At 35.7% G+C, this 16,223-nt stretch overlaps 1 protein-coding gene across 1 annotated transcript in view; it reads right to left on the bottom strand.

The window, feature by feature from the left end:
• The window catches only part of LOC111511292 (macrophage mannose receptor 1), a 38,365-nt gene that overhangs the window by 10,100 nt on the left and 12,042 nt on the right, over positions 1–16,223 (bottom strand). The window contains exons 2-4 of the mRNA XM_023167307.2: positions 13,058–13,101; positions 12,890–12,998; positions 3,512–3,852 (exon numbers count right to left, since the gene is read on the bottom strand). Of these exons, the coding sequence (XP_023023075.2) occupies positions 3,512–3,852; positions 12,890–12,998; positions 13,058–13,101 (494 nt within the window). The remainder of the gene's footprint in view (positions 1–3,511; positions 3,853–12,889; positions 12,999–13,057; positions 13,102–16,223) is intronic.

The following is a 16,223-nucleotide window of genomic DNA, read 5'->3' as shown; positions in this document are numbered from 1 at the left end:
CGTTGTATTTGAATAGGTCATTGAAATATATGTTGAATAGTATAGATGTGAGGACTGTGCCTTGTGGAAGATCAATTATTCTTGTAGGAGTTATGTAGTCTATGATTGTCCACGGTTAACTGGAAAGCAGTTCCTCTGAAACCTATATTCTCCAAAGTATTCAGAATCAATTCAAGGTAAACAGTATCCAATTCACATTTAAACTCAATCTGGATGCAAGAAGTAGGTTGTTCATTATCAACAGCTCATTTGAGTTGTTACCAGGTTATTAGAATCTTCTCTTGACCTCTTCTTCCTGAACTCTGAACCTGACATATTTTTTTCAGGAATGTTGTGGTTATTTGTTTTGATAGTTCTCGACAAATTTTTGATATATTCGAGATTATTGATCCTGTTTTGAAAAGAGGCTCCACAGTTGCCTTTATGAATGTTTTTGGATGAATACCACTCTTTAGTGAGAGGCACATGATGTGTGTCAAAGGTCTACAGATAAGAACTTCTATGAGTTGAAGGTATAGTTTCAGGCGTTATTTCATCCATCCCACGTGCTTTTTTTAAAGATCTGATTGTTTTCAGTGCCATCTCTTCAGTCATATCTTCTAAGTGAAATGAATTTAAGCGACAAGTTCAAAGTTTGTTAGATGTACACCTGGCTTTGATTTACATTTTTTCTGACAGTTCCTTTTCGAAATTTGTTAAGTAGTCTTTGAAGCTATTGACGATGTCTAGCTTACTTCTTAGACTTTGTCCCTTTCCTGCCCCAATTTAAAGAATTTCATTATGATTTTTACTTTTTTTCGACATGTCATTCAAACATTTCCAAATATGTGAAGAATTATGCTGATTCAGTGGTATTTCATAATGGAAATATTCTGTTTTGTATTTAATTAGTTTGGACTTCCATTGTCTGATATGATATAAATTGATTTGAAATACCTGAAAGAATCTGTAGAAAGATTATTTGAAAAATAACAATTATATCACGCAAAAAAACTGAAATTATAATGAAATAAAATACAAGTAACAACCAAAAAATCACAAAAAAATTAACTATCATGAAAATTAAAGAAGTATTAACAAAAAATGTACGAAACTGTTAGACATCATGAGCTCCATAAGGAAGAGAAGCCGCCACAACCAGTACTTGTACTTCCCTACATCAGAGGATTATCGAAAAGGATGAGAAGGATTGGGTCCAAGTATAACGTGAGAACCTGCTCCAGATCTGGTAACACTATCCGTAGCAGCCTCACAAAAACCAGGCCACCAAACGCGGACTGTGATTCCAAGAATTGCATTTACCGGAAACCCTGCGAATGCGGAGAATCATACATCGGTGAAACTAAGAGGCCATTGAAAGTTCGCATTGCCGAGCATAAAAAACACACATAGCGAGGAGAAACTAGAAAATCAGGAATAGCGGAGCATGTTTGGATTCATCAACATAACATCAAGTGGGCTCAAGCTGAAATGATCCACAAGGAAGAACACTGGTTTAGGAGAAAATTCAAAGAAGCCGCTTATATGTAGTCCAACAACGCATTTAGCCAAGCTAGCGTAGAGCTACGTAACATATGGAAACCTCTAATTACGCGGAACACTCCCGCCAAACGGTCAGTTTCCGCTAAAACCAATGAAGCGGAGAGATTGAGGAGGGGATAGGTGTAAGCACTCGAATGACCTATAAATAGTCAGATTTTGAAGGACTGAGTTCAGTAGCAGAGAGATCCTCGCTGGAGTGCCACAGGGGGCCGTGCTCTCTCCGACGCTGTATTCACTTTACACCAGCGACCTGCCTAGGTCCGAGCGAGTGAAGATATCCCTGTACGCCGATGACACGGCTCTTCTCTCATCTTCCATGGGTCGAGAGCTCGGCGTCGTCTACATGCAACGTGCATTGGACGACCTCGAGCGCTGGTACCTCGATTGGAAGATTCGAGTAAACCCGGAAAAGACTCAGGCGATAACCATGGGAAGATTACTATCTTCTCCGGCCAGAAAAGTGAGAATCTCTGGAAGGGAGATTGAATGGCAAGCGCGGGTAAAGTACCTCGGCCTTCTAATAGACCGTAGGCTCATTTGGAACCCGCACATCATGTGCGTTAAGTCTAAGATCGAGGGTCGGATAGCCAGTCTGTACCCTCTGGTCAATGGGAAATCTAAATTGAGCACGAAGAACAAAATCACCATCTATAACACGATGTTCAAGCCTGTCATCATGTATGCTTCAGGCGTCTGGGGACAAGCGGCTCCGTCCAACATTTCCATTTTGGAAAGGTTGCAAAATAAGTTAATTAGGATGATTGTGAATGCTCCTTGGTTCGTGCGGAACGAAGCCATCCGCAGAGATTTGCAGCTGCCTTCCAATCGGTAGTCCATCCAGTCGAGGAATCAGAGAGTTTTTGAAAGTACGGAAACTCATGAAAACTCGTTAGTTAGGGAAGCCACAGATTATGCTGTAGACGACCCCTCCCGATATAGAAGGCCCCGACACTCTGTCGAATGAGGCCCTCATGTCCCCCGTTAACGGATGAACAACTTTCTCATCCATCCCACCCCAGTCAAGTAGGGGTATCCCGTGAAGGGCGGCACTGATGTCTGAGGACTTCATGCCGTCATAATACAATCAGTCACGAACCCATTGGTCCTTCTTGAGACCAATAATCAGCCGAAAGGGTAGGGGAGCTGGACTCCAAACCTGACTAACACGAAGACGACTTCCACCGACTGAGTTCAGTTATCACACGAAGACGATTGTGGATACTAACAATCGAAACGTCGTGAAGTAACTTGGTTTGGAATCTTTTGATTTTTAATTTTATTTTCTTGTCAATATTTTTTTATGATTTTTTGGTTGTTGCTTGTTTTTTATTTCATTGTAATTCCATTCTTTTTTGCTTAATATGATTGTTATTTTTGAGCTGATCTTTTTTAATTTTTTTACAGATTCTTTCAGGTATTTCAAATTAATTTATATCATATCAGACAATGGAAGTCCAAACTAATGAAATGCACCACGAAATATTGTCAACTAGCTTTAAAAAAAAATTGTTTTGTTTTCTTTTATGAAGTCAATTAGTTTATTACGATGTTTTTTGGAGTTATTTACGTTCTCTTGGATGAAGTGATGTTTCATAAGAAAAAACAATCGATTTTTTCGATTATCGAAACCTTTATCGAGATTTGTTTTTCAAATATATGATCAATACAAGTTTTGGAGTTTTTAATATTGCTTGTGTGCGTATTAATTGTTAACAAATATCCATGTGCCACCATTACATTTATATTAAGTAATACATGATATGATATTTCATTAAATCCGAATCCGTAATAATTTATAGGTTGTCCTTGAAAACACTTTGGTCGGACATGCCATTAGGAAATACCATATCCAGTAATTCAGTTGAAAACTTCCAATTGTTATAGTTTCATAGTATCATTTATTGAAGAAAAAAACAATTACGAAATCTCCAAACATATTCTGAATATTTTCCGAAAATTTTATACTCACCGTCTGTGTACTGAGATAAAACTTCTTAGTTGGCAAATTCGAATCTTGTGATGTGCTTATGTAACACATTTTATCATCGACGCTAACACCCTCCAGTATTGTATCAGCACATTCATTTTGTGTTTTCTCGCAAATATAGGCACGCTTATCGCCACATGGTTGATCGTTCCAAAAAACATCGTTATTTTTTTTGAAAACTTCCAAACAACTTTCATCTCCTCTTGCCGAATTTGGTTCTCCAGGATACCAGTTGAAAAATGTAATATTACTCCCATTGGACCAGGTCCAGAATGATCCTTCGGAATGTTTATTTCCCGATGTCCAAACAGCATCATTGAAATCTGCAACAGACAGGTGCATTATCTGTTATGTATTCAGAAGTGGATTATCATCAGACTATGGTGATAAATTTCACCAACTTTTATTTCTGACATCCGTTCATAAACTCTACTGAAAGTTTGAAATACTCCATAAAAGACTTTGGCTCTTTTCTGGATGGAATCCAGGGGCATAGCTCCATACATGAGAACACTATTCCAAAGAAAGTCTGATCTGAGCTGTATAAAGCATCAAAAGTTGCTGCGGTGTGTAACTTTTTCTGGTTGGGAACAATATTCCAAGCCTTTGAGAAGCAGCCTATTTCAGCGACATGTTTGTGCCAAGACATATTGGTGTCCATTTCAAACCACAACAAACTCATCGAAACAGAAAACGGAATTGTCTGACCTGACATTATTATATCCGGTTCGGAGACATTCATCTTTTTGGAGAAAACTGATGCATTGGTTTTTGTGGCATTGAATTGAACCTGGTTACTTTCACACCAATTGGAAATCACTTCTAGATCCTCACTAAGATATGCAACCTCTTGCAGCCGGTGAAGATGTACCTCCGTAGCCGAAGTCCTGGAATCCAAACAGAATGACGAGACAAGTGTGCTGTCGTCAGCAAAGCAATAAATTGTATTTTAGGTTTTTTTCCAATAAGTTGTTGATATACAATAAAAAAAGGGTTGGAGACAATATGGATCCCTGTGGAGCACCAGCGTTCATGGTGAAAGTATTCGAGAGATATCCATCGACAGCCCCTTGCAGGAAACGTTCCTTTAGGAAGCTGAAGAGCCATACATAAAAATGATCCAACAAGCCATAGCATCGAACATTGGCCAGCAATCCCTCATGCCACACACGGTCAAAAGCGCAACAGCTCTTGATTCTTGATATTTGAGGATCTAGTGGTTTACGACTTTCTCTATGATTTTTGATATCACTGATAGTAAAGCGAAGATTGGAAGATTTTTCGTGCCCTTTTTGTGAATAGGCTGAACGCAAGCAATCTTACAACAGGAAGAAAAAACCCCTTTCCTATAAGACAGGTTGAAAAGTACGATGACGGGCACTTCATCATAGCCAGACGCCTTGTTGATATTGAGCTGTTTCAAAATAAATAGAAACGTGCAATAATCTACAAAAATGCTGAAATGTTAATTATTGCACTCTAAACAGTTGCTAAGTCTGTTTTCGAACACCTCCCTAACATTTTTAACTCTCAGAGACCGGCTCGCTGCTATACTTCTCATTTCAAGATCGTATTAGAAGGTTGTGTTTATGAAAACTCCGTATTCAAATCGTCTTCCAGAGAGGAATCCAAGATAGTCAAATTCAGCGATCTGTAAGGACTCCTTTCCAATACACGGGATAGAAAATAATGAGATGGGTATCTACCATACAACTGAAAATATGTGACACAGCCACCAGAACTGAACTACCTTCTGCATGCCTATATTGTTTTTGAAAAAATATGCTGGTTTTCGTCACCACAATTGAAAAGATTTCGTTCATTCATGTGGCTGAGGAAAAAATGTATTCTGTATTCTTCTGTCAGAATAATTCCTACATAGGAATATATGCAGCATTCTTCAGGTATGAATTCAAAGTATTTCACGGCTGGTGCTCTCATCCAAGATTTTCTGGTTATTATTAAATTTATAGTCTGAGCAGATGACCTTCGAAAAGCAAATACCTCAGACTCAGTCGCAATTTCCACTATCTTCATAATAACTATCAACAATTTTCTACAAAAAGTGGAACTTCTCTTCAAAGGACGCCTGTGTGCCGATAGTTATATGAGTAAAAATATTGACAAATCAGTTTCTATGACCCAGAAAGCCTTCTCGGAATCAAAACAGTATTTATCCTATTACATCCAGTTTAAGTTCAAACGGATAACACTCAAAGTCTCAGTTTCGATGGGAAAAACCTGAAATTCTCATCAAAATATTATGTAATTGAAAGGGTTTATTTTTAGAAGAGAATAATTTTTGGGAAAGAACGTTTTTGGCCTTCTATTTCTCCATCTCGATACAAAAAATCTTCCAAAGAAAGGAGGAACTCAATTTCAAATAATTCACTCTGTACAAGATATATGGAGATCATGCAAAAAAGTAACTTTCAGACACAAACTGGAAGACAAAGCTTCTCCTAAACAGCTATTTTCATATAAACATTGAATTAGACGAAGATAAAATACTTTTCAAACAAATACTTTTATATGAACGCTAAATCACACTTTTCTCTATTTTGTTTGTATTCCAAATATTCGTAATGAAATCGAATCGTGTATCATATAATATTTTCTGGGAATGACTCTAGAACAGAGAATTTTTTATGGGTCAATTGAATACGCCTCTACGAACAAGTCACTAATGGGAAATCTGAATGAAATGCACTCCGCCATCTGCATAGCATTAGAAGCTTTTCACAAAATACCAATCGAAGGCATTGATAGTAAGGCTAGTGAATCATTTCTACATAACCGGAAAACATACCTGATTCTAACATATGTAGCAAATATGAAATCACACCCCATCATCACAACTATCAGAAAAAAGTAGACCCAAAACCATCCTACGAGCGGATCATAATCAATGAACCTGGAATGTGATTTTCATGAAGCAGAAAAAAGTAGGAAAATCTATAAAAAAACTCTGGATACCATTGCATATAGGAATAGTAGTGAATTGAATAGTGACCATTGATGGATATCTCTTGAATACTTTTACCATCAACGCTGGTGTTCCCCAGATACTTATTGGAGAAAACCAAGAATCCAATATATAGCCTTGCTGACGAAAACACACTTGTCTGACAGTTCATTTGGTTTCAAGGACATCGGCTGCGGATGAACAACTTCACCAGCAGCAGCATATCTTAATGAGGATCTACATGTGATTTCGAAATGGGGTGGAAGTAACCAGGTTCAATTCAATGACACAAAAACCCAGACATCGGTCTTCTCCAAAAAGATAAATGTCTCCGACCCGGATATAATAATGTCGGGACAGACAATTCCGCTTTCTACTTCGATAAAATGAACACCAATATGTCTTGGTACAATCATGTCGCTGAAATTGCAAAGGCTGCTTCTCAAAAGCTTGGAACACTGTTCCGAACCAGAAAACTGTACATATCTCAGCAACTTTTGATACTTTATTGAGCTTTGCAGTATTATACTCATGTATGGAGCTCCGCCGCTGAGCATACCTCGAAGCTGCCGGATTCCATCCAAGAAAGAGCCATCCGCCTGACTGGAGACGCGAACATCACTTGCAACCTTGATAGTCTGAAACATCGAAAAAAGGTTGGAGATTTGTCTCTCTTCTATAGATACTTCCACGGGAAGTGTTCAAGTGACGTGGCAAATTTTATTCCATCAAATTCGGTACATATCAAAAATACACGACGTACTGTGGCTACTAATCGTTTTGAAGTTCAACTCGGTACACCTAGAACTTCACAGTTTGAGAACTCTTTTATTTGGAGAACTGCGTTTATGTGGGACAAACTTCCGAAGAACGTTTTTGCAAATGAATTCAATCTCCAGTGATTCAAATCCAACTTGAATCGATACTTTCATACAGGCACCGCTCTTGGTCCGGAGTTGCTTCGTTTCTGAGATACAGGGCGTCGGAATTTAAAAAACGGTGTTAATTGAATATTATAAATATCCTTACATCGATTTTGTTGAAATTTGCAACAGTAATTCAAAGCAATGAGGCGCTTATTTAGCTCGAATTAGATTGATATTATTAGGTCCAGTGGCGTCTCAGTGAGCACTACAGCCAACAATATGGAGAAGAAGAAGAATGTCACTGACTTTTTCTGTATTTTTTTATTTTTCTAGATTGTGCAACTAAAAATACTTCATTGCTTGTATTTTTTTTATATTAGGCTTCGTTTTCGACAAAAAAAATACTTCTCAAAACTTTCCATGGACAACATAAAATAAAAACCAGAAGTAGAAAATAAACAATTTCGACTTCAAAATGAATGACAGGAACGTTCACCTCCTGATGAAATACACGACTGTAATCGATGATACATTCAAATATTCAAAAATATCTGACATAAAACCTTGGCAAGTCAACTTGCCAAGTTTTTATATCAGTATTGGTGGTTTGACCAATTAAACGACAACTGCGGTGGAAAAAATTTGGGAAGCTATCCTGGAATGTCATCGGAAAACGAAATTTGTGAAAATGATATGAAATCGAGAAGAAGTAATGCAGTCAAGCTGCTGGAAAATAATTCCATAAAAATCAAAAGATGAATAGATTCTGATCATTCTCATATTGATTTCAATTTAAAAGCCACTGGTAGACGGCTGTTTCAGCCTATTGGGCATCGTTAGTACCGGGCAGGCGGTCCTCGATTGTAGACAAAATGTGAATAACCAAGAAAAGTACTTGATGGGAATAACTGCGTAAACGCAAGCGAGACATAAGTGGAACCACCTATAGGTGTGACACGTTGTTCCAATATTTCGATAAAATTTGATATCATTTTCAAGGAAAAGCTATAAAATTTGTATGATGCTAGTACAATATGAAAATTATTATGAAAGGTCTCAAACTTGCTGTAAGTGAAGATGGCCGTGTCGAAAATAATGTTACATTTGAACAATTGAAACATGTCAATACAATAAAACAAGTCACTACAGTAGAAGAGGTTGACTCCTCACTGGATATATAGAAGACTATTGAATCAAAATTTACTAAAAATCGTTATCTGTTTCAAAATTAAGGATAACCGGTAGAAGCTATGAGGTTGAAGAACAAATAGAGGGACAACAAGCAACTGACAATAACAGCTATTATGTGATTCAATTTGGAAAAGTGTTTTTGTTTGTCTATGATAAAAACAAAGAAGAGCTGTTATGGTGCATATGTGATCAGAGACATCTGCTGTTATATAAGTCAATCAATGAGAAAACCCAATTTGATATCAATTAATTTTATATGTCTTGAGGAAAACAAGTGAAGAGGTGTTGTTAAATGAAAGTAAAACCCTGCCATAGGGAGGTTGGAAATTTGTTAAAAAAAAATTATTTAAAATGTTCTGAATTATATTAATGAAAAATCAGAATTATTACTGGTTCGGAAATCATGTGAATTTTTATCAATGTCTAATAGGAAGGCATAGATTTCAGTGAGGTGATCAATGTCTGATCTTCTATTAAGGCAATTATTCGATTGAAGTATGAATGACATTTCTAAAAACAATCTTTCAGATGTATTTCTTTCAATTGATAAAATTTTAGTTGAATTATAGTCCATTTTACGATATTCTTTGAAGACCTGATTAGTGAGAGCACATCTCTCAGGACGTAGTAATCTACTATCACTTTTATGTGCGAACTGATTCTGTCTTTGAGTAGTCTTGACGTTTGACCAATATATTCACTACCACAATTTGAACATGGAATGGAATAGATTGAATGGGATTGAAAGTTGGTAGGAGTTCTATCTTTGAGTTTCGAAAATAATTTACTAATTGTTAATATGGTTCTGAAAGCTATTTTTACATTAAATGTAGTATGTTTATTGAATGGAAGTTAATAGGAGTTCTATATTTGAGTTTCCAAAATAATTTATTAATGGTTAATATAGTTCTGAAAGCCATTTTTACATTAAATGTAGTATGTACATTAAATGAAAGTTAATAGGAGTTCTATCTTCAAGTTTCGAAAATAATTTAGTAATGGATGATATGGTTCCGAAAGCTATTTTTCATTAAATTTTTGCATCAAAGTTTGAGTAGACCCTTGAAGATGAAATGAAAGCACAGACAGCTATCGAAAGCGCTCGCATGAAGGTTCAAATCCCATTTGTGACATATGTAAATTCCGTTCGATCACGACCTATCATTCAGGATATTGTTTTCTCCAATGAAAATTCACTCAGAATTCTAATACATTAGGCATTCATCAAGAAACTTTGTTAACTAAACTTAAACAAATGTTGAATACGATTGCATTCAAGTATATAGTATTGAAAAATATCTGATATATTGATCATAATTCCACTCCAAAAATAGTTCAATGTCAGTTAATCTGTTGATATACAGGGTGTCCCTGGACTTCCTCTTTTCCTCTCGGGAATGTATAGATGGGGTCAAAATATCACCAGTACTTCATATAACTTTTTTTTTCCTAAAATCCTTCGTTACCAAGTAACGGGCCCTCGAAGTTACAAAATGAAAAATGTTTTTCTTTGATAACTTTTCAAGTGAATATTCAAAATCATGCAAATTTTGGTAATTGACTAAACAAATGAATTCCGTCGATGAGCTTTCATGCAGGAGTCAGTTGTTTTGCTACAAAGTCAGGAACGGACTACCCCCGATGGTCCACACCCCAAAACTTTGAAATGACAGATATTTTTCAATATTTTTCAACAAATTAAGGTTACTTGGACAATTTTATGAATAAAAGTACTCGTGTGGAAAGTCGATCGGAGCAACGAGTCTTGATAAAAATGTAGTTTCACTCGACGACATCAACCCGCTCGTCCACCATTATTTGAAATGAATAATTATCAAAGCAGAAATAATAATGATAACGTTAATTCAATAACATTTATCCTGAGATGTCTACCATTATTCGAAAATATTAGTTTTTAAGGAAAATGGAAATGATAGGTAAAATGTTCATAACGAATTTTTATAATGCAAACACGTTTAACTAACGAAACTCAAGAGCCTCAAGAGCAAACAGAAATGAAAAATCCGCTACAGAAACTGCTCGATATGACCACCTTCTCTCTCTATACATTTTCTCAGTCTGCGAAAACACCCTCTCTGTACTTGAAATAGCATTCCAGGGTCGTTTCGTATGGCTTCACAATGTAATGTTATTCTATTCAACAATGCATCTCTTGTGTGAATAGGTGTAGCGTAAACAAGGCTTTTTAGATGCCCCCACAGAAAGAAATCCAATGGATTTAAATCCGGAGACCGCGATGGCCATGAATATGGCCCACCTCTACCAATCCATCTATTGTGGAAAATATGGTTCAGATGGTCAGGCACAATCAAACTAAAATGAGGAGGAGCGCCATCATGCATAAACCACATATCTCTTCGGGTTTGCAATGGAACATGTTCCAAAAGTCCATTCAAATCGTTCTGAATGAACTCCAAATAATGTTCTCCATTCAATCGGTCCTGTAGAACGAATGGTTTTATAAGATGGTTTCCTATGATACCAGCCCAAACATTCACGTTGAATTTCCGTTGGTGTTTGGTTTGCAATATCCCATGGGGATTTTCTTCGGCCCATATATGGAGATTATGAGAGTTGATAACTCCATCTCTACTGAAACCTGCTTCATCAGTGAATAAAACTCGATTAATAAAAGTCATATCCTCTCTTTGCCTATCCATGAACCAATTGGCATATTCCAGTCGTGCTGGAAAATCTTGAGGTGTCATGGCATGTACCTTCTGGATGTGAAATGGGTGGAGCAGTTGTTCCCTAATTATTCTATGAATAGTGGACTTGGATGTATGGAACTGTTCTGATAGATTTCTGATGCTCATTGAAGGATCATCAGCGACGGCTTCCAAAATATTTTCCTCCAATACAACGGTACGTACAGTCCTAGGAGCGCCCTCACCACCTCGTTTTGGCAAAACTGTACCTACAATAATATCGAAATAAAACAACGTGCTCAAATTAATTATCAATTATTACATACCTGTCTCCCTCAAGCTGCGATCGACACGCTCGAATGTTTCTCTTGACGGTACCGTTCGATTGGGAAAATGCTCGGAATACAGACGACTAGCTTCTGCAGCATTACAAAATGCTCGTCTATAAAATACATGCATATCTGCATATTCATTGAATGTAAACTGTTCGGCCATATCAAAAAAAATCAAAATATCCTATAGAATATTGACAATACAATGATAGTCATATGACAACGCACCACTCAACAAAACAAAATCGCATTCCAGTTTCTCATTTTTTATCAAAACTTTCTGAAAGGTTTTTTTGTCAACATCTGTGAAAGAAATGGAACATAATTATTCCCTGGATATTTTTCACCTGATCATGTGCAGCCGTTTTTGTAGTTCATTCGTTTGCTTTTTATTATTATAGTAAATATTTTTTCCGATGTGCGTTTTTTCAGCTAAATTTAGATTCGTGTTAAAGAATTTCTCCCATAAAATTATAATTATCAGTGAAACTCCTCAACAGTTTAGCTGTGAAGAAGAATTTGAAACATTCGAATGTTGAGTTTCATGAGATTCAGATAACTGATCAACACGAAACGTGATTATTCCACACGTATTATGTACATACAAAATATGGAATGAATTCGATATTTCATAGTAGAGTAGCTTGTTAGTTTAAAAACACCACGAATCTACAGAACTTGATATTTCTTTTGAAAAAATATCTGCTATCACAATTGTGACTTAAACTTCCATATAGGTACTGTACTTTTTGTTTACGACTTCATTTTAGCATACTTTGTATTATTCCTGTTATAAATGTTGTTGAATTAACGTTATCATTATTATTTCTGCTTTGATAATTATTCATTTCAAATAATGGTGGACGAGCAGGTTTGATGTCGTCGAGTAGAACTACATTTTTATCAAGACTCGTTGCTCCGATCGACTTTCCACACGAGTACTTTTATTCATAAAATTGTCCAAGTAACCTTATTTTGTTGAAAAATATTGAAAAATATCTGTCATTTCAAAGTTTTGGTGTGTGGACCATCGGGGGTAGTCCGTTCCTGACTTTGTAGCAAAACAACTGACTCCTGCATGAAAGCTCATCGACGGAATTCATTTGTTCAGTCAATTACCAAAATTTGGATGATTTTGAATATTCACTTGAAAAGTTATCAAAGAAAAACATTTTTCATTTTGTAACTTCGAGGGCCCGTAACTTGGTTATGAAGACTTTTAGGAAAAAAAGTTATATGAAGTACTGGTGATATTTGGACCCCATCTATACATTCCCGAGAGGAAAAGAGGAAATCCAGGGACACCCTGTATACATGATTTATTAAATCGTACTCACCATTATTTTGCAACAATTCAAATATGGCTTTATTTTTCTCAGGATTCTGAATGCTCACAAGTTCCATCGACTGCATCTTACAAAGTTTTTCTGCTTCATCACGAGTAACCTGAAAAACATTTAGAATTTAAAAAAAAAATGTTTGTTGGAATGATAACCAATATTTACTTTCTCAGTTCCTAGAAATAAATTTCCGGTCGATATCGATCCACCTGCAAATTTTAAAAATCTATCAGTCGTGTGAGACCTGCTTTTGAAAACAAAAAAATATTGGTCTATATATAAGTGGTGATGACGATAGTTCTTCCAAAGATGTCATCTATGGGATCGAGAAAAAACCAGAAAACTGTCATAGGGCTTGGCTTGGTGAATCGTTTCTTACTTCTTTCTACAGTTTTCACTTCAAAAAGTGACTAGATATTACCAGAACCTATATATCTGAGCAAGTTTCCAAATCATTATGGGATACATTCATCAATTTGCTGCGTTCGGAATTATTAAGAAGTTTATGCAGTAAAAACTTCTAGAAATTAAAAAACGCTAATTTCAGAACACAAGAAAAATCTAAATTGAAAAACAAAAATCCAACCCACAGGAATCTATACAAACCAATGAAAGGAAACAATAAAATTCCCTATTGAACGACCAACAAAAAATTTAGCACTCATATATTCAATTGTTTTTATGGAATTCTGAAACTACTAGCCAACAAATGAGAAGAAAAATTGCGACTAATATCATAATGGAGTTCATATATATGAGAGTTCAAAGCACCCTGACTGCGACTTGAGTTATGGTTATTTTTATTTTATACAAAAAAATAATATATTTTGAGGACAACAGACTTTATTTACAATACACATGAAAACATTCAAATGAACTAATTTGTGCATAACCTTTTTGGAAATGTTAACTTTCGTTTATATGTTTCATCGTTTTCCCTCATAAAGAACCAACAGTAATCCCACATCATTGCTGCATTCCATCTGCCTTGGTAACGTTGCTTCATTATCAGAATGTCTTGTTGAAATCTTTCCCCTTGTTCGTCACTGATAGCACCCAAATTTTCTGGGAAAAAATTTAAATGGGAGTGCAAGAAATGGATTTTGAGAGACATGGGACATCCCATTCTGCAGAAGTTCTCAAGTAGTTCTTCTACAAGTGTTTCGTAATTTTCTACTTTCTTCTTTCCTAAAAACTCCGAAATAATTTTTTCGAAAGAACTCCACGCAGCTAATTCAACAATACTTGATTTTTGATTGAACTGTTGATCACTTAGTAGGTTCGTAATTTGTGGTCCAATACCTTCCTTGAGCTTTACATCACTTGATTTTGGAAAAACGTGTTCAGGATATTTAAACACATCACCTTCTTTGTCTAATGCAGATATTTTTCATCAACTCCAGTTTAATATGTAATGGAGGTAACAAAACGTTTTTGGGATTAACAAGAGGTATATTCTTATCACTCTGAGGCCATTCTTTTACTTGATAAGAGCTCTGTGTGGCCCTACTGTTCCAAAGGCTGAGAAAACAGCAAAACTTCGTAAATCCGCCCTGAAGACCTAGTCCTATGACTTTTAGGTCACCACATATTTGCCACATACGTATTATAGGTTATTGCATTTAGAATAAATGACATACTTTCGTGTGTTTCCTTCATGGCAGCTACATGTGCAATAGGAATAGAGGGTCTTTCGTTACCATTATGGAGCAGAACGGCTTTTAAACTTGACGTTTATATGTTTAATTGTTTGATGTGTAACTATAATCATCTTGAATCACTATTGAAATATTGATATGATATGAAATAGCGATATTGAAATACATTTCTGTACATGGGAATCTCGTAAAAGATAAGAAATAGACTGTCGGTTGAATCATGACAAAGTTGCGTATTTTAGAGACCTATTCAATGATGTAAAATCGAATATAGCTCTTTCGGTTCTGTAGATATACAGGAAAAACAACAAAATCCCAAATTATTATTTTGCCTATATCTTCTTTATTTACGGACATATTGAAAATCTGTCCACATTTTGCTATTGGCACTTGATGTGGGCTATTAGAATATGTCTATGAATTTTTTATACAGGGTGTCATCTGACTTGGGCCACCCCCATCTTTGAAATTTCAAGTACGGACCTGTATTTATTGTTGTAGTTTTTGGATCGTAGACGTTCACTTCATACTGAGAAATTATATTCTATTTTATATTTCTTTTTGTTTTGGTAATATTTGATTATAATTTTGTGAATTATACAAAAAAAATGGCGCAATAAATGTTCGAATTGGAGTCCTTCCATTTCGAGACAAATACTGGGCCAATATAATGGCCTGCAAGATTACCAGATCTTTCTATTCTGAACTATTTTCTATGGGGGACATTGAAAACTAGGATTTACACTGGTAGATAGATAGAAAATATGCAAGACTCAAGATTGAGGATTTTGAATGATTTTGCAACAATGCAGCCAATAAATGTGTTGAGGGCAATAAATAATTTGAAAAACCGAGTTCAAAAATATCTCGAAATGGAAGGACTCCAATTTCAACATTTATTGCGCCATTAATTTTTTTGTGTATATAAATTACTTCATTTCGCAGGCCTCAAAAAATGCTCACCGTGTTGCGGTTTCATGAACTATTCCGTGTAAATCTCACGATAAAGTGTTACTTGACTACCTTATGAATTTTCATGAAGTTCTGGCCGATTTCATTACCTAAAATTGTTTATTATCATGAATAGTATGGATAATCTTCATTAAGTAATGGGTCGTGTATTCCTAATGGATGTTCACCTATTCCTATTCCTGTTCACCTTTGAATACGTTTGAGGATGAAAAAAAAATCTGAAAAGACTGTCATCTCGTTGGCGGACATACTTTATTCTCTACAGGAGATATTTCATGCTCAGAGTGCTTCTAGACACCTCATATGTTACCTTTATAGCCTTGCCATTACAATTCTGAAAGAGACAAGATTTTTAGTAATTTATCATTCATATAAGCCCGTGGTAGAAATCGTTTGTCGTTATCTCCGTAATAGACACAATGTGGTTTCAAAGTTCAAAGAAATATATTTTACAAAAATATCCATCGGCAAATCGCTTTGCAAGTTGTGTGTAACACATTTTTCGCTAGTTTGTGAATTTTGTTACAGTGATATTATAACTCAAAAGGGGTATATTTTCAGAAAAGTATAATTTTCGGAAAAGAAAGGTAACTTCCCGATCTTTATACAAGAAAAGTGGGAATCTTCTAGAGAAATAAATAAAGCAATTGAATTCAAAATAAACTATATACAGATTTTAAAATTGGAGGAGCTAGTAAGTT

The sequence above is a fragment of the Leptinotarsa decemlineata genome, unplaced genomic scaffold (assembly GCF_025532065.1).
Source record: "Leptinotarsa decemlineata unplaced genomic scaffold, Ldec_3_MD MMD2_P_RNA_scaffold_2, whole genome shotgun sequence".
Lineage (NCBI taxonomy): Eukaryota > Metazoa > Arthropoda > Insecta > Coleoptera > Chrysomelidae > Leptinotarsa > Leptinotarsa decemlineata.
This window is presented reverse-complemented; position numbering and strand designations above follow the sequence as displayed.